The sequence below is a fragment of the Lynx rufus genome, unplaced genomic scaffold (genome assembly GCF_022079265.1).
Source record: "Lynx rufus isolate CCGP_SWC_20201006 ecotype Redwood Valley unplaced genomic scaffold, mLynRuf1.p SCAF_28, whole genome shotgun sequence".
Classification (NCBI taxonomy): Eukaryota; Metazoa; Chordata; class Mammalia; order Carnivora; family Felidae; genus Lynx; species Lynx rufus.
Window position 1 is genome coordinate 10652025 of NW_025814843.1, and position 16603 is coordinate 10668627.

At 62.5% G+C, this 16603-nt stretch overlaps 2 protein-coding genes across 5 annotated transcripts; one reads left to right on the top strand and one right to left on the bottom strand.

The window, feature by feature from the left end:
- Positions 1 to 2394: 2394 nt before the first annotated feature.
- PLSCR3 (phospholipid scramblase 3) lies at positions 2395 to 6672 on the top strand. Of its 3 annotated transcripts, none has more exons than XM_047089908.1 (8): positions 2395 to 2472; positions 2692 to 2868; positions 3127 to 3362; positions 3482 to 3524; positions 3624 to 3844; positions 4090 to 4251; positions 5674 to 5835; positions 6033 to 6672. In XM_047089908.1, the coding sequence occupies exons 2-8, from the start codon at positions 2862 to 2864 to the stop codon at positions 6087 to 6089; spliced, it is 888 nt and encodes a 295-aa protein (XP_046945864.1). In that variant the 5' UTR covers positions 2395 to 2472; positions 2692 to 2861; the 3' UTR covers positions 6090 to 6672. The 3 variants fall into 3 exon arrangements, with proteins under 3 accessions (XP_046945864.1, XP_046945865.1, XP_046945863.1); XM_047089909.1 differs by having other exon boundaries at positions 2445 to 2472; positions 2688 to 2868; XM_047089907.1 differs by lacking the exon at positions 2395 to 2472 and having other exon boundaries at positions 2479 to 2868.
- Positions 6673 to 6765: 93 nt separating this feature from the next.
- On the bottom strand, positions 6766 to 13532 carry TNK1 (tyrosine kinase non receptor 1). Of its 2 annotated transcripts, XR_006964135.1 has the most exons (14): positions 13442 to 13532; positions 11979 to 12205; positions 11730 to 11800; positions 11421 to 11615; positions 11128 to 11283; positions 10752 to 11035; positions 10296 to 10569; positions 9101 to 9195; positions 8596 to 8760; positions 8291 to 8370; positions 7687 to 7985; positions 7510 to 7605; positions 7194 to 7426; positions 6766 to 7098 (listed from the first exon to the last, which is right to left on the bottom strand). XR_006964135.1 is itself a non-coding variant. In XM_047089906.1 (13 exons), the coding sequence occupies exons 2-13, from the start codon at positions 12139 to 12141 to the stop codon at positions 7313 to 7315; spliced, it is 1992 nt and encodes a 663-aa protein (XP_046945862.1). In that variant the 5' UTR covers positions 12142 to 12205; positions 13442 to 13532; the 3' UTR covers positions 6766 to 7312. The 2 variants fall into 2 exon arrangements, 1 of the variants encoding a protein (XP_046945862.1); XM_047089906.1 differs by having other exon boundaries at positions 6766 to 7426.
- Between the last annotated feature and the right edge of the window lie 3071 nt (positions 13533 to 16603).

Sequence of the window (16603 nt, forward strand, 5' to 3'; positions counted from 1 at the left end):
GCATAACCAGAATCTGACCATTTCCCACCACCTCCATTGTTACCGCTCCGGCCCCCGGTCCAAGTCACCATCACATCCCCCCTCGCTTTTTGCAAGAATGTCTTTCTGCCCTTGCCTAACTATAGCCTGCTCTAGACAAAGCAGCCTGAGAGAGAGAGAGAGAGACCCTGTAACAGTGCTATTCAGCCTTAGCTGCACATTAAAGTCTTTGGAGAAATTCCCAGAAAGTTCTGATATCTGCACCTTACCCCAAATACTCTAATTAAATTGTTGATACGACATGGGGCCTGTGCAGAGGTATTTTGTGAAGCACCCAGATGATTCTATCTTGTGGCCAGAGCGGAGGACCACTGCGTGTGTAAGGCTCACGTCTCTATCTGAACCTTGCAACACTTCCTGTCTCGCTCAGTATAATCCAGTGGTCTGCAAGGCTGTATGTGATCTGGGCTCCTGGGATCTCCATTCCTTCTGCCTGGTTCGTTCCATCCCAGCCACACTGGTGTCACTTTTGTTCACTGAGTGACTAAGGCACACTTTGCCTTTCTTGTTCGCGCTGTCTGAAACTTTTTTTTTTTTTTTTTTTATGCCAGAGGCCAGCCTGGTTCCGTCCTTGACCTCCTACAGTCAGGTCTTGGCTCACCTACCACCTTCTGGGTGACACCTTCCAAGTTCACCCTCTGCAAAATTGCAACCCTTGCCCACCACTCTCTGTCCTCCTCATCTTGCTCAATTTTTCTCCATAATATTTGTTACCCTCTGACTTCTAGTATATTTTACCTTATCTGTCTCTTCTCTACTAGAACGTAAGCCCCAGGAGATCAGCAATTTTGGTTAATTTTTTAAAAAAGCTGCTGTATATTCCTCTCAAAAGCTGTCTGACATATAGTAGGCGCTCACTAAATCTTTGTTGAGGAACCGAGTTTCTGTATGTTGATGTTTTGGTGGATGCCGGTGCATGGTTTGGGCCACGTAGAATCTGGGGTACTTAAGCACCCCCGGGGGGAGAGGTCAGGCACTTGGGTCCGAAACTGATGATGACTGAAGCTGTGGGAGCAGCTGACCAGCCCAGAAGAACTTGGACCCATCTCTGAAAACCTGCTTCTATGTTCATCTTTTTTTTTTTTTTTAAATATTGATTTATTTTTGAGGGAGAGAGCGCGCGCACACAAGCAGGGGAGGGACATCGAGAGGGCGACAGAGGATCGGAAGTGGTCTCTAACAGCAGACACCCCAATTCGGGGCTTGAACTCACAAACCGGGAGATGGTGACCTGAGCCAAAGACAGACACTCAGCCGACTGAGCCACCCAGCCGCCGCCCCTCCCTGTATGTTCATCTTGGTGGGTGACCCCTCCACCTGCGTGGTCACCAGACAGGGACCTGGGGTCATCCGGAACGCCTCACCTGCACATGTCACCCCTCAAACGAGCTCTAGGTTTGCTGTGGAAGCATCTCCCCGATCTACCACTCCTCTGTGCACCTAGCACAGCACCCGCTCCTCCGGCCGCCGTCCACCACCCAGCCCGGGCGCCTCCGTGGTTCTCCACCTTGTGGTTTAGCTGTGTCTTTCTAAAACCCAAATTCGACCTTCTCTTCGGGTCTTAACATCTTTCGGTGGACCCCCGCTGCTTCTGGGGCCAAGTCCCAGCTGCCACCAGGCCTTCCGCGCAGGTAGGCGGGTGGCCTCCCTCTCTCAACTCTTCTCTCGTCGCTCTGCCTATAGGGCCCCAGGCTCAGCACCTCGTTACACCTGCGGGCCTCTCTGCTCAGGACCCAGAAGAAGCGACTCCTCTGGCAGTGGGGACGGGGGGAGGCTTTCCTGCTAACCGCGCCGCGTCCTCTGGCCACCCCCGGACCTCACTGCGCGCACGCTCACTGTTGCCGCCGTTTGGCGGCCTGTCACCCACGTGGCCAGGGGCTCCTGGAAGACGTACTGTCGTAGCAAGGTGTCTGTGTGGATGACCGCAGCGTCACGGCGAGCAGCCGCGGAGGCAGCCCCCCGGGGAGGTGGGAAGGGAGCCGGGGGGCCAGTCCTAGAAGCCAAAGAAGGAGTGTGGAGGGTGTTCCGCTGCGTCAGCGAGGCCCGAACCGCCCTCGGGAGGAGGAGCCTGGGGTCCAGCGCCGCGCCAGCCGCCCTGGCTTCCCACCCGGGGACACCGAGCGCTCTGCGCCCGCAGACCCGGCGGGGGTCGCCGGGCTAGGTCTGGGCCGGCGGCCCTCCCCAGGCGGGCCTCCTCTGGTGTCGAGCGGCGGGGCGGAGCGGGCGGGGACGCCGGCCACGCCAGCGACCTCTCCGGCGCACGGCTCGCGGCCCCGCAGGAGAGCCGGCTTCCTTTGTGCGCACGCGCGCCGCCCGGGCCGGGAGGGGCGGGGCCTGGACGGGTCGAGGGGCGGGGTCGGGGCCCGGGCCCGCCTCCCCGAGCTCCTGCGAGCCGCCGAGCGCTGGGCACGCCAGCTCTTCTAGGGGCTTCAGGTGAGCGGGGGGGACTGGGGCGCAGGGGGGCCGGGAGGCCTCCCTCGAGGCCGGGCCGTCGCTCGGACCGCGGGTCCATCCTTCCGGCCGTCTGCCAGCAGCCGCCTCCGCGGAGAATGGGAGAACAAAGGGAGGGGGCGGTTCTGGGGCCCCCGAGGGAATCCAGGGTCCCAGGTACCCGCCCTGCCCGCTGACACTTTCGGTTTCTCCCTGAGTCAGAGGCGCCGCCCAAGAGACCCTGGGCCCGCGCCGCGCGCGGCCGCCTCTCCGCGTTTGCCTGTCCGTCTTTGTGTCTGTCTCTGTGTCTGTCTGGCTGTGTCCGAACTTGCCACCACCTCCAAAACTAAGCCTCCCGGACACTGACACCGGCGAACTCTCGCCCCTTTCCCATGGCAGGTAAGTGGGCGCGAGGCTGAGGGTCTCCGTTATCCCCCCACGGACTCGGGAGCTGGGCGTCGAGCACACCCTGCGGGAATGTGCTCCGACTGGCCGTGTGGGGCCCCTCCCTTCCTCCCGGGGAGCCGCCGCCCTGCTCCCCCGCCCCGTCGTCCTCAGTCTCTTCCCATCTCATCGCCCTGCAGCCTCGCGGCCCGAGGGGAGAGGGGATGTGGCCGCGGGTCCCCGTCTAATCTACCCCTGTCCCCCCACCAACAGGCTACTTGCCCCCCAAGGGCCACGCCCCTTCACCCCCTCCTCCCTACCCTGTGACGGCTGGGTACCCGGAGCCGGCGCTGCACCCCGGGCCCGGGCAGGCACCAGTGCCCCCCCACATGCCTGCCCCTGCGCCCGGCTTCTCTCTTTTCCCTTCGCCCGGCCCCGGGGCCCCAGGGCCTGCTGCCCCGTTCTTGCCACTGCCCGGGGTGCCTTCCGGCCTCGAATTCCTGGTGCAGGTGAGTGGGAGGGCGCGGGGTGGGGGGTGGGGGTGGGGGGCGGGGAGAGTGACGAGCAGGGGACCCTGGCGTCCAGACCAGCCAGCTGACATCGGGCGCGGACCTTCCTGCCTTTCCAGATTGATCAGATCTTGATTCACCAGAAGGCCGAGCGAGTGGAAAGTGAGTGGAAGGAGTAGGTTGGGCCTCGTGACGAGGGCAGAGACAGGGGGCTCTTGGGCAGGTGGCGGGGCCTGAGCCTCAGCGTGTCCCCCTTGGCAGCGCTCCTGGGCTGGGAGACATGTAACCGGTATGAACTGCGCTCGGGGGCCGGACAGCCCCTGGGGCAGGCGGCCGAAGAGAGCCACTGCTGCGCGCGCCTGTGCTGTGGCGCCCGCCGGCCCCTGCGTGTCCGCGTGGTGGACCCCAGTGATCGAGAGGTGCTGCGTCTGCTCCGCCCCCTGCACTGTGGCTGCAGCTGCTGCCCATGTGGCCTCCAGGAGGTGGGCTGGGAGGGCTGGGGCCACGGACGGGGTTGGGTGGGGGGAGGGGCAGGCCGGAATGGGGAGGACCAAGGATGGAACGCGGTCCGCTCGTGATGAGGCCTGGGATGAAGCTTAGCTCGGGCGGGGGTGGCAGGCGGGATGGGAGATCTAGGGGGGAGCGGGGCGGGTGGTAGACCCGGAAGCTGAGAGCTCGGGCCAGGGTGCCCTGGCTCGGCAGTGACCCTGCCTGCCCCTGGCTCCAGATGGAAGTACAGGCCCCTCCCGGCACCACCATTGGCCACGTGCTACAGACCTGGCATCCCTTCATCCCCAAGTTGTCCATCCAGGATGCCGATCGCCGGACCCTCCTGCGCGTGGTGGGGCCCTGCTGGACCTGTGGCTGTGGCACAGACACCAACTTTGAGGTACCAGGAAGAAGGGGAGATTCCTGGGAACTTCACAAACCAAGATGGCAGCTTCTGCGAGGCGCGATGGCCAACACTAAGGGCAAGACCCTGAGCTCACTGATCCAAATCCACGGAGGCTCCTAGCACATCTCCAGTGTTCTCCATTCAGAAGGGGGTGGCCCGGTGGCCTTCTGAGAGCTTGGCAGGGAGGCTTTCCTCTGAAGGACCAATGCTGATGGTCACCTGCCGCCCCGTGTTGAGGGGGAAACAAGCTAAGGCCAGGCTTGGTTTGGGGCACAGGATGACCACTGGGTCTGCTGCGGGCTGGCTGCTATGCACGAGCGTGTGAGCCCGGGCCCTAGAGCCAGCACCAGTGTAACTTGTCAGCATCCTGCAGCTTGCCCCCCCCCCCCCCACGGGTGATCTACGTCCTCGTCATCAGAACCCAAGTGGTGACAGTGCCAGGGGTGAGGCCTGGGAAGCGCTTTCGTTTCCAGAAGACAGAGGCACCTCCCCGACACTGTGGTTCTTTAAGGGATAATCACCAGGGCAGATAAGGGAGAAATCACAGGGAGAAGCCCGTAGACTTTCCAAGGCTTCCGATGAGGTGTCCTACCCAAGCCTACTTTTACACATCGAGTCACCTTGGGAGCTGGGTGGAGGCTCAGTGATAGAAAGATGACTGGGTGACCTCTGCATGGGAACGTGCAGCCCGTGGGGCCCTGGGAGACCCAGGCTCCCTTTTACGTAGTTATGAGCAGCCCGACCGGGAGGGCACAGAAGGCAATCACTTCAGTTCTAGCCCCTGAAAATAAGCCTAGGAAACGATCAGGAAATCACAGTGAATTACCTCCTCCGTCACCAGGGCCTGTTGTTCTTGGGCCCGGAGAGGCCAGTGGAAATCCTGGTCCTTAGAGGCCACTTACTGCTGCCCCTCCCCCACCAGACGGGCTTGGATCCCCTCTGGATGAAGCTCGGACAGGGCCCTTGCTACTTTGCGGGGTAAAGGCACCTCTTTGGGCAGGCACAGCCTTCTAGGCGCCTGGCTGGCTGGTCGAGCGCAGCCCCCTAGCCCTCTTGGACCAGGCCACTCTGTTCAGGGCGCTGACTTCACCAGCTACGGGCGGCAGGTACTTGGGTGACCAAAACAAACCTGGGAAGCAGCTCTACACGGAGATGAGTGCTCGGTGCTTCCGTTCCTGCCGCTACTTATGTTCGGTTTTCGCGTATGGCCTTTCAGGAGCCACACTGCACTATACACACGCAGTGTGACCGAGGGTGACTTGGTTTCCCCGGATGCCACCGGGAAACCCGCCGGAAGGACTCGCTAAGGACAGAGCCGGCGCCGCTCATACGCGGCGACGGTCGGGGGGGGGGGGGCCTGGCGGCAGGGGAGGTCGGCCACGTCCCCCCCCCAGTTGGCTCCTGCCTTCCCGACAGGTGAAGACCCCGGATGAATCACGCAGCGTGGGCCGGATCAGCAAGCAGTGGGGGGGGCTGCTCCAAGAAGCCCTCACCGATGCAGATGACTTCGGCCTGCAGTTCCCGCTGGATCTGGACGTGAGGGTCAAGGCGGTGCTGCTGGGAGCCACGTTCCTCATTGTGAGTTGGCTGCCCCGCCTCCCCTCCCACCACCCCGCTGTCCATCAAGGCTCTGTGCACATCTTGGCCTCCTGCTAGATTAGAGACACGCTCTGTGGGGGCGGGGGGCGGGGGGCGGGTGCAGGTTCCGGACCCGGGTTGTGAGAGCTGAGCTAGGCCAGCCCCCGCCAGCCCCGTTGACCGTGCCCTCCCGTCAGGACTACATGTTCTTCGAGAAGCGAGGAGGCGCTGGGCCCTCTGCCGTCACCAGTTAGAGGCCACCTCAGGGCGAGGAGACCATCACCTCAACCAGAATCCAGGACGGCCACCTGTCAGAGGCGGCCGCTTTCCGCGACGTTTGCCGCAGGGGACAGACAGGGATGCCCGAGAGTCTAGGGCCCGCGGCGCCCTACCCCTGCCCCGATCCCCTGGCCTCCTTCGCCTTGGCCCCTGGGGAAGGGTACGTATGAGAACCCTTCTCCCTCGCACCGCTGTCTCTCCGATCCCTTGGCACACAGGCGTATCAGCTTTACCCTCCCTTCCCCCGGCCCCCTTCCGGGGCCTGTGCTCCAGATCCGGCCTTGGGAATCCAGGGCCCTCGGGCTTTCTGGCAGGAGCTGGGGTGGGCAAGGGTTTGCAGCACCAAAGACGGCTGGCGTGACCGCTCTCGCCCCGCATCAGCTTGGCCAATCGGTTCAACCTCAGACCGTGGCGCTCCGAGGGGATCCCCGCCTCCCCCACAGCTGGTGCTTCGTGCAGCTTCCTCCGGAGCCTTAAGCACCCCATCCTGCCCTCTGCCTTAGGAAGGAGGCTGTATCTTTGTATGTTATATTCATATAAACTTTGTAACTTTTCGGATTTCGGAAGATGTATGTGATGGGAGAGAGGAGAAGGGGGTTGGTGTGGGAAGACACGATGGGAAGTAGGACGGCCGGGCTGGGTGGGGGCTGGCCCGTTTCATAATCCGTGCTGCCAAGATCCAGCGTCTCTGAGTTCAAGAGGGCGACTTCATCGTCCATTATGGCCCCGGACCAAGCCAAGGCAGTCTGGGCCACGTAGCCCAAGTCAGCGGGATCGCTTCCGTCGTCCGAGATGACTGCTCCCACAGAGACCCGTGTGGCAGCCGACGGCAGTTCGGGGTGGCTGTCCCCGAGGCCCAGGATGGCCATTGGATCGCTCTCCGCAGCAAGTGGAAGCTTCCTGTGGGTGCGACGTGTGGCAGCTGTGTCCCTCCGAGTTCTCCTCGTGGTTGGCAATGTGGGAGGCAGAGCGGAGGAGATCCTTCTATGAACCAGCCGAGGGAGCGTGAGCCCTCAGAGGCCAAGGGGCAGGGCGGGAGGAGACATTCAGCAGCGCGCGACCCCGGGCTCCTCCCGTACCTGCCAACGATCTCCCCAGGTGGGCAATTCTGCCCTGATGGGACCTGCCCGGGTTCTGCTTGGTCCCACGTGGCCAGGCCCTTGACCCAGGCTAGTATCCACAGCCAAGGGAGCAGACCTCAGGGCCGGGCCAGGACGTAGCGGCTGGCGGCCGAGAGGTCCCACTGGTAATGCTCCAGGATGCGTCGGCAGTCGGCCCTGGACCGGCTGCTCAGATGGAAGAGCTGGTCCACCTGCGGAGGCAGGAGGGAGGGCAGTGGCTGCCACGGGGCAGGGGCGGGAGGGGTGGGAACCCGAGAGAAGGGTCTGGCTTTACCTTGAGATTCCGGATGGCGGAAACCACGTCTCCCCCAGTGGCCCTTAGCGCCGCCTGGCACTCCTGGTGGGTGACTCCATGAACGCTCAGCTCCACCTACGGGGCACAAAGTCCGGCTTAGGCCACGGTCCCGCCTGTAGCCCCTCGGGACACCAGGCCACCTCAGGGAGTTCTCACCTCCATAATCCTCCTCTGCAACTCGGGGTCGGGCAAGAGGCCTCCGGAGGGAACGGTGGCTTTGCCGGCTCCAGGTTTTCCCGGGGGGTGGCTGGGGAGGGGTTCTCTTCTGGGCCACGGAGGCCGCTCCCTGGGGGGCTGGCTGGGCTGAGAAGGACTGGAGGCAAAGGGAGGGCAGGATGGCAGGCCAGGGGGTCCGCGGGTCACGGCTCTGGCATGGCGAAGTTCGGGGGGGCTGGAACCACCCCCTGTGGGGCGGGGGCCCAGGGACAGAACAGACTCCAGGCTCTTGGAAATGACTGCACAGTTGAGAAATAATCAACCTGAGAGGAGGCCCAGATGCTGGGCCCTGCCTTCTCCCCGTTGTGTCTGTGCCGTGCTCGTGGGGGGGCCCTTGGTTAGGGGGACAGGAAGACAGGTGTGCGGAACAGACACCCCAGCCCAGGCAGCTGAGGCCCCAGAGAACGGAGAGGGCGGGCGCTGCGGGGGGAGACGCACAGCGCTAGAGAGGGCAGATGGGGGGCCGCGGCGTTGCCGACACCAGGGTCAGGACTCAGGGGGGGGGCAGAAGTGCGAGAAGCCGGGTCCCCGGCACCACACCCACCTCTCGCCCTCTGCAGGGGCACGTTCCTTCTCTGGCCCCGTGCCGGAGGCAAATCCCGAAGCTTGGCCTTCCCTCTGTCCCTGTTGGAGAGCAATCCGGTTCATTCTCCCCACCTGGCACATCAGTGTGCCCCCCCCACACACACCAGAAACTCGGGGGGGGGGCTCCCAGGCAGGCTGCGCCCCAGAGTGGAAGTCCCGGCTGGGAGGCAAGTCCAGCCTTCCCTCCAGCTGCCCGCCCCCCCCCAGGCCCCCTCCCCAAGCTTCCCTTCCAGAGGCATTGCTGGGCTTGTGTCCCCCACTCACCCATCCGTGCTTCCCTGGTGCAGCTCGCCCCGGGCAGGGGACACTCTGTGGACCGGACGGGTGGCTGGCGAGCCCCCCGAGTCTGCCAGTGTCACTGCTGAGGCTGGGAAGCTGCCCACTTTGAACGTGCGGCCATTCTGGCCCTTCCAGGTCGGGGAGTCCGGGCTGTGGGAAGAGGCACTGTTAGAGGGGACGGAGGGGGAGGGGGGCTGGGCTCCGGCCCGCATTCAGCGCGCAAGCTGTGTGCCTGCAGCGGCAGCTGCCTGGAAGAAGGGAGGCTCTTTTCTCCCTAACACAAAAGGGCTCTACGGGCTTGGTGGCTCCAGTGGGAGCCACGACTTGAGTGGCGCTCCCGGGGCCCAGCGGGGAAGGGAGGAGGCGGAGGGTCAGGGTTCAGGGAGCTGGGCGGGGGGGGGGGGGGGGGGCAGCAGATTGGGACCAGGGTCAGGCAGGTCGGGTGGGAGTCCTCCTCCTTGGGGACGTGTGGGAGGCCCGAGGCTGTCACCTGCCCTCGATGATGGTGATGGGGTCACCAGTCTCCATCCTTAGGGCGCCTGGCTCTGTGACCTCCCTCACACAATGTGCCTCAGGAGGCCACGCCTGCAGAGACAGGAAGAAAGGGTGGCAGGGCTTGTGGCCTGAGTCAGAAGGGCAAGACCACGTGAGCAGGAGAGGAAGGAGACTCCTGTTTACGCACCCACCCATCAAACCCATACCAGGTATGTCCTCTGTCCCGGGCCCAGGGGGGACTGTCCCTATCCCCCAGTAGGGGGTGGCAGATCTGGGTTCCACACCAAGCCGGACGTACCCCAGGGGTCAGGAAGCAACAAAGGGAGGGGGGGCTGTCTCTGCCTAGGAGAACCAAGGGAGGGTCCTCCCACGCACCACTCTGCCTCCCGGTGTCTCTGGAAATATTTTCCTTTTCTTCCCAGCCCTGCTGCCTTGACCCTGACCGCAGACATCCTTTCATTTCTGCTTCATGACCCCTGTCAGCCACCTGCTCTTCCCTTGTTCAGTCTCCTTCCTCTCATCCCTCCCTGCTCCAAGCCAGAGTGAGAGAACATGTAAAGTGACTGGGAACTCCCCTGCTCAAAATCCCTCCATGGCTCCCAGGTGCCTTCAGGGTAAAGACAGAGTCTTCAACAACGCAGTTTGCCGATTTAGGGGACGGCGCTCTTGGGTCAATTGACTGCTTCAAATCCCAACTCCTCCACTTAAACTGTCACTGCCTTAACCGCCTTGAGTGCCCCCATCTGTAAACTCCAGATAATAATGGCCTTACGGGGTTGTTGTGAGGATGAAGCGGGCCAACGTGCAAGAAGGAGACATGTGAAGCACTTAGCACGGTGTCTCCCAGGGCTGGCCCTGGTCACGTATCATTCCTCACGTAGCCCTCCACGGGGCACCTGAGATGCTGGGGCCGCCTTAGCTGTATTTCCCAGCCGCATGCAGACCTTTCTTCCCTCTGCCTGTCAAACCTACTGCTCTCTGTTCCGCGCTCCGTCCCCCAGCCCTCGGCATCCGTCTCCGCAGCCCTAAGCTGTCTCCCCAGGGCTCTGGGCCCCGCTGCAGGTAGACACTGAATCCGGGTTATCCGGAGCCGGTCCCTGACCCCAGCCCAGGAGTATCTGTCACTCCTGTGCGCGGAGCTCTGGGAGAAACCAGAGACCGGGTGCATCTGGGGAGGTGGGGGCTCCCACCTCTTGGAGCAGCCCCTCCAGGTGGGGAAAGCTGGGCCGGTCGGCAGGGTGGGGGGCCCAGCAGCGCAAGGCGAGGGCGTAGAGAGCCCTGGGGCAGAGGGGAGGCCGAGGCAGCCGGGCTCGGTCCTTCTCCAGCCGCTGCAGGATGAGGTACGGCGGGACGCCGGCCCAGGGCTCCTCGCCCCCGGAGAACATCTCCCACAGCGTCACCCCAAACATCCACACGTCAGACGCAGAAGAGAAGGCCCCGTGGCGCAGGCTCTCTGGGGCGCACCTGTGGAAACGCAGCTGAACGGGCCGCACGGGTCCCTCCCGGAGGAGCCGGGTGATCTTCTCGAGGACTTCCGGGGGCCCTCCCAGAATCCTCGTCCCAGCCTCCCCCGGAGGGAGCCGTCCACACCGCCCCGGCCCTCTAGGGCCCTCTAGTGCCCGGGGATCCCGGCTCCGCGCCCTCACCAGGCATAGGGGATGGGGCGGGGTCCGCCCATGACGTAGCGGCCCCGGGCGCCGCGCAGCGGCCGCACCAGCCCGAAGTCGGCCACCTTGATCGTGCGCGGGGAGGCCAGCAGCAGGTTGCGCGTGGCGAGGTCTCGGTGCACCAGCCCCCGGGCCCCCAGGTACGCCATGGCCCCCGCCAGCTGCCGCAGGAAGAGGCAGAGCAGGGCCACGGGCAGCGGGGGCGTGGGGGCCGGGGCGGCCAGGCGCGCGTGCAGGGAGCCCAGGGGCGCCAGCTCCATCACCTGCGGGAGCACGGCGCCGCGTGAGCAGAGGTCCGGCCCCAGGGGACCCTGTCGCCCACCTGCCCTGGGAGCCGCTGTCCGGGTCTGCTCACCATCTGCAGAGGCTGGCCCAGGACGAGGCCGTGCAGACGCAGCACGTGTGGGTGCTCCAGGTTCATCATGATGGACACCTCTCGAAGGAAGTCCCCCAGCTCGGTGCCCACGGGGCCTTCAGGACCCACGCGGAGGGACTTGACAGCCACTGGGACCTGGGAGGAGTCGGGGGTGGGGGGTGGGAAGGACGCTTAGGGAACAGCTACGTGGGGGCCAGAGCACAGAGGGCACGCGGAAGAGTCGGGCAGCCGGCCCCAGCACCCAGAATGCACTGGGTTCCCTGGGTACTCACACTCTGACCGCTGGGCAGTGTCCATAACCCTCGGTGCACCACTCCAAAGCAGCCAGAGCCCAGCAGCTCCCCTCTGCACACAGCACCATCCGGGATCAGACACTTGAGTCCCCCCTCGGGCTCAGGGAGGGACAACAGGGGGCTGTCTGAAGGGGGGGTGGTCTCCTTCTGCTCAGGTACAAAGCCCCCAAGGATCTGAAGCAGGGGTGGGAAATTAAGTGGGTGCCCTCCTCCCTGACACTCAACCCACCCCATTCCCGGGCCTAAGCTGGCCCTTTAAGTCCACGGCCCCCACCGGGAAATGCACACCTTGTAGACCCAGTTCTTAGACTTAAGCCCGGAACGGTGTCTCTTCAGGGCTTCGGCCAGTCTGCGCTGGGCTGGGGAAGGTCAGAATCAGAGGGCTTGGTGGTACGTGGGGGTGGGGGTGGGGATGGAGGTTGCAGAAGGATTTATAGGCAAAGAAGAGGGCTGGTGTGTCGGGGGGTGGGCAGAGGGGGTTCGAAACTACGAGGCTGGGGACCAAGAGAGCAGGACCTCTGCGCAGGGGCCCCTTACCGGGCCGGCCCATGCCGATGCCGTCCAGGTCCTCAGGCTTTACAAAGTCGAAATGCTCCGGCCGAGTAACATTAAGTTCCTCGAGGATGGGTCGGTAGAACTGGGCCAGCTGGATGTCCCGGAGCAGGCGCAGCAGCCACAGCGAGCTGGCCTCAGGGAGCATGTCTGGAGAAGGAGTCCCTCAGGATGCTGCGGTCACCTCCAGACACATAGCCCGAGGAAGGCACCTGAGACCGAGACCCCAGAAACACGCTCGCCAGCCGCCTCCACCCTCCACCCATCAGAAACGCCCCGGGGGCGGGGGGGGGGGCAGAGGGAGGGACACACCCGGAGCAGCCAGGAATCCCGCCGCTCCCACAAGCCCCAGGGACAGCGCCCCCCATGCCTGAGATCCACTACCCTCCCCCCCCAGCAGTGAGAAACCCGCCCTCCTCACACCTGAGAGCTGAGCACCCTGGAGACCCCAGGGACGTTCCTTTGCTCACTCCTGAGCTGTGAAGGCACGCAGCCTGTGTGTGCTTAGCGCACCCAGACCAGACGCCCAGGGACCAGGGACCTACCAGACATGCCCAGATATGCTAACCACACACACACAGGTACAATGCCTCCCACGCTCAAAACACTGCCACGCGCACAGAGATCTGCAACATGCTGCAGACGGTGTCTGAGCCACCCAGGTGGGTGGCCTCGCGGATCTGAGACACTTCGGGACGCTGCCATGAAACGCAGCTCATACTGCCACATACCCTCCCTCCTGTGCCTACTTGTGACCCTGCAGCTCACCGCCTGGGAGATACGGCCGTCCACGTGTCCGAGACGTGAAGGTCCCCGCAAAGCCACAACCCACGGGGACGCCAGGGCACGCTGGGCGCGCGGGCCTGAATCATTCAGGCATCCCCCCCCCCCCCCGCCTCCACCCACAGAAGCCCAGGGTCACTGCCTTTCCTACACCGGAGGCGGCAACGCTTGAAATCGCGCTGGGCGTCTGTGATTGGCGGTCAGGTGCAGGCCAGCTGAGCTCGGGCGCTGCCTACAGAGGCAGGTGCTGCCAGGTGCACAGTCCCTTCCACACCCACCTGAGCTCAGCTCCAGGTAGCGCCCGGCCCGCACCCCTGAGTCACTCAAGCCACCTTGAGCGTCACCAACCTAACTCCACCAATCTTTGCTCGCTAAGGCCCGGTGCTCCGGGCGCCCGCTGCCTGCGCAGCGCTCTCCCTGACACACGCCGGGACCTCTCCGTCCCCCCACGCGAGGGAGACCAGGAGGAAGGGTTGAACGAGGAACTGGGCGCGAGGAGGGGCGGGGGAGGGGGAGAGGCCACGACACTGAGAGACCCGGGACCACCTGCCAGGTGAGAGGGAGAAAGCACGGGAAGGGGGACCGGGGGAAACGCGGCCGCGGTGGGGGGGAGGAGAGGGGGTGGAGGGAAGGAGGGAAGGCGAACAGGGCACCCGCGGACGCACCCCAAGTGACGGCGGCTCCACCAGCCCCTGCGCGGGGCGTCCCGGCTCCTCCGGACCCTCACCTGGAGAAAGCGGAAACGGCGGCTGCGGAGCCGCCCAGGCCGCCAGCGCTAAATCCCGGGGAGGGCGGGGCCGAGGCGGCGGGGCGGGGCCTGTGGGGCGGGGCCTGGGACCGAGGGGGCGGGGCCTGGCGCGGGTCCCGGCCAGCCCACGCCCTGCCCGGGTCCCCGGGCCCGGCTCCTGGAGCCCCGCGACCGCGGGCTGGGGGCCCCTCCTCGGCCAGGCCAGACCCCGAGAAGCCCTTCTCCGTCCTTTCCCTCTCCCCTGCTGCACACCCTCTTTCCAGCCTCTTTCAAAGAGCCTCTCGCCCAGGTTCCCAGACTTCGTCCTCGGTGTCCTGTCCCCCATGCTCCCCTCTCCCCAGATCACCTCTCTCAGCCAGAGTCCCACCCCTCGAAGGAATCAGCCTCAGATGGAGATAACGGGCCCGGGCGCTGGGAGTATGAGGCTAAACAGGACAAAGTCCCCGGGTCCCAGCAGGGGACAGAGCTTCCTAGCCCCCACGTGGAGAAAGGCAAGGTGCACAGGTGCTTTGAAATGGAGCCAGGGCAGGGGCGCCTGGGGGGCGGCGGGGTGTGGGGGGACTCACTCCGTTAAGCATCCGACTTTGGCTCAGGCCATGATCAAGGTTTGCGGGTTGGAGCCCCGCGTCCGGCTCTGTGCTGACCGCTCAGAGCCTGGAGCCTGCTTCGGATTCTGTGTCTCCCTCTCTCTCTGTCCCTCCCCCAGTTGCGCCCGCGCTCTCTCTCTCTCTCTCTCTCTCTCAAAAATAAATAAACATTAAAAGTTTTTTTAAAAAAACAAATGGAGCCAGGGCAGAGAGGTGCTGATGGTGCAGGAAGTCAACCCCCAGCCTAGACAGAGTCTAAAATTGGAGGGATTGTCGGTTTCCCAGTGTCAACATTTCTAAAAAAAAAAAAAGAAAAAAAGAAAAAAAAAGAGCTATCATTGGTATTTTGTAGTTCTTTACAAAGTATCCAGGAAGAGATTCTTTTTTAATTTATTCTCTTAGTATTTTGTATTTCCTGTATCTGTGAATTCATACCTTTCATCAGTTTGGAGAAATTCTCAGCTAGTATCTCCTCAAATATTCTTTTTCGTCCATTCTTTGCTCCTTTGGGGACTATGGCTAGAAGTATGCTAGACCTTTTAGGGGCGCCTGGGTGACTCTCGGTTAAGCGGCCAACTCTTGATTTCGGTTCAGGTCATGATCTCATAGTTTGTGAGTTCAAGCCCCATGCTGGGCTCCGTGCTGACAGCATGGAGTCTGCTTGGGATTCTCTCTCTCCCTCTCTCTCTCTCTCTGCCCCTCCTCCACTCGCTCTCTGTCTCTCTCTCAAAATAAATTTTTAAAAAAGCATGCTAGACCTTTTCAACCCATCCTCCGTGTAATCTGCCTCCCTTCTATATTTTTCAATCTTTGTGTCACTGTGATGCCATCTAGATAATCTCCTTGGGCCCATCTTCCAGCTCATTGTTCTCTCTTTGCTTGCATCTGATGTGCTCTTTAATCCAGACACTGAGGGTCTTTCGTTGTTGTTACATTCATGCGAACGTTACTCTACTTTGTATCCTGACAGTACTTTATTGAGGTATAACTCGCATTCAGTACCATGCCCAGATTTAACCACGTGGCTCAATGCACGTCAGCCAATGTACAAAAAGACTCGGAACATTTCAACGATCCCAGAAACTTGCGTCGTGCCCATTTTTTGCCAATTCCACTTTCCAGAGGCCACCACTCTTCTGATTTCTCTAGCGCAAAGATCACTGTTGCTTGCTCCCAACCTTCTTCTCCACGGAGCCACATACTGTTTATAATTGCACTTGGCTGCTTTGACTCAGCGCGTTTTTGAGATTCGTCTTGATGTCGCCCAAGTTCTTGGTGGGAAACACGTGGCTCCATGAGCTTCTTCGAGGAAGAGCGTGTAACGCCTGAGTTTTCTCTGAGTCCGGTGTCTTCACAGATCCGGGTGCACTGGAGGGGTCCTCTGGGAGTTGAACGTGTGCGTGAAGCGCGCTTGGGGGTCTATGAAGGCAGGTGCAGCCAGAGAGGTTGGTGGAAGCCAGACTGGGCATCAGTTTACCCCTCGGCAAGTTTGCACCATGCCAGGTTTTGGGGACCCGAGTGAACAAGCAGCCATGACCATGGCCCTGGTTGGATTTCTGCAACGCTTTGGAGAACGTGGTCAGGAGCTTGGGCCTTGCCTGAGGGCCCTGATAACCACTGAAAGGTTTGAACAGAGGAGTGACAGAACCAGCCTACTGCAGGAAGGGGCTGGGCAAAGGTGACGGAGAAGGAGCAGGGAGTTCAGGGAAGGGGCTCTTCCCATTGGTTCCGGAGACAGAGACTGGCCCTGCTTCGGCCTTGGCGACGGGATGGAGAGGCGGTGAAGAGAGGGGGCATTATTGACTGGACTCCGGGCCCAGGTCCTCTGCCCCAGCAGGAAACCAGACACAGAGGCTCAGCCCCACCTTCATCTGGGGCTTGGACAAAACCCAGGGAATCAGAGAGGTCTCTTTATTCCTCCCCTTGTCCCTATTCATCTCTTACTTTTGGAGTGAAGCTTCTGTCATCCCCACCTGTGCGGGGAAGCACTGTCTGACCACCCTCAGGGGCGCCCCTTCTAAGCCACGATGGGGGGTCCTGCTCACCCTTAAACCTGGAGGCCCAGATCTGGCATCACTCCCGCTTCGTCTGCTTTTCCCCAACCTCTGCCCTGCCCTGCGGGCTCTGTATCCGGGAAGGATGAGCACATTGGCACCACCGGCCAAGTCTTTCCCCACAGGCCAGGGAACCAGAAGGGTAAGCAGAGAGGCCTGCTGGGGTCCTCCCCATCTACTGCCTTGGGTTCGGGTCAGGGGTAGGGCCCATCCATCTGCGGAAAACTCCCCTCTCCTTTGGGGAACCGCGTTCATTCCCCCTTAGCTCCCACTTTCCTGCCCTGATCTTTGAAGTCACGGGGCTCTCCCCTTCCGCCTTACCCACGCCAACCTCTCAACGAGGGAAATCACCTCTCTTCAGAGCCTTTGTGTGGCTCTTCCCTCTGCTTGGAAGTCCTCCCACCCTTATCCCATTCTGGCTGAGCGCAGGAAGCCTGT

Excerpts from the sequence above, each read along its gene's own strand:
- TNK1 (XM_047089906.1), bottom strand. The coding sequence starts at position 12,141 with ATGCTCCCTGAGGCCAGCTCGCTGTGGCTGCTGCGCCTGCTCCGGGAC. Across the intron at positions 11,801-11,978 it reads CATCGGCATGGGCCGGCCCG|CCCAGCGCAGACTGGCCGAA; the intron begins GTAAGGGGCCCC and ends GACCTTCCCCAG. Across the intron at positions 9,196-10,295 it reads TGGAGGGGCTGCTCCAAGAG|GCGTGGCCTCCTGAGGCACA; the intron begins GTGGGAGCCCCC and ends CTGTCTCTGCAG.
- PLSCR3 (XM_047089908.1), top strand. Across the intron at positions 3,525-3,623 it reads GAAGGCCGAGCGAGTGGAAA|CGCTCCTGGGCTGGGAGACA; the intron begins GTGAGTGGAAGG and ends CCCCCTTGGCAG. Across the intron at positions 3,845-4,089 it reads GCCCATGTGGCCTCCAGGAG|ATGGAAGTACAGGCCCCTCC; the intron begins GTGGGCTGGGAG and ends CCCTGGCTCCAG.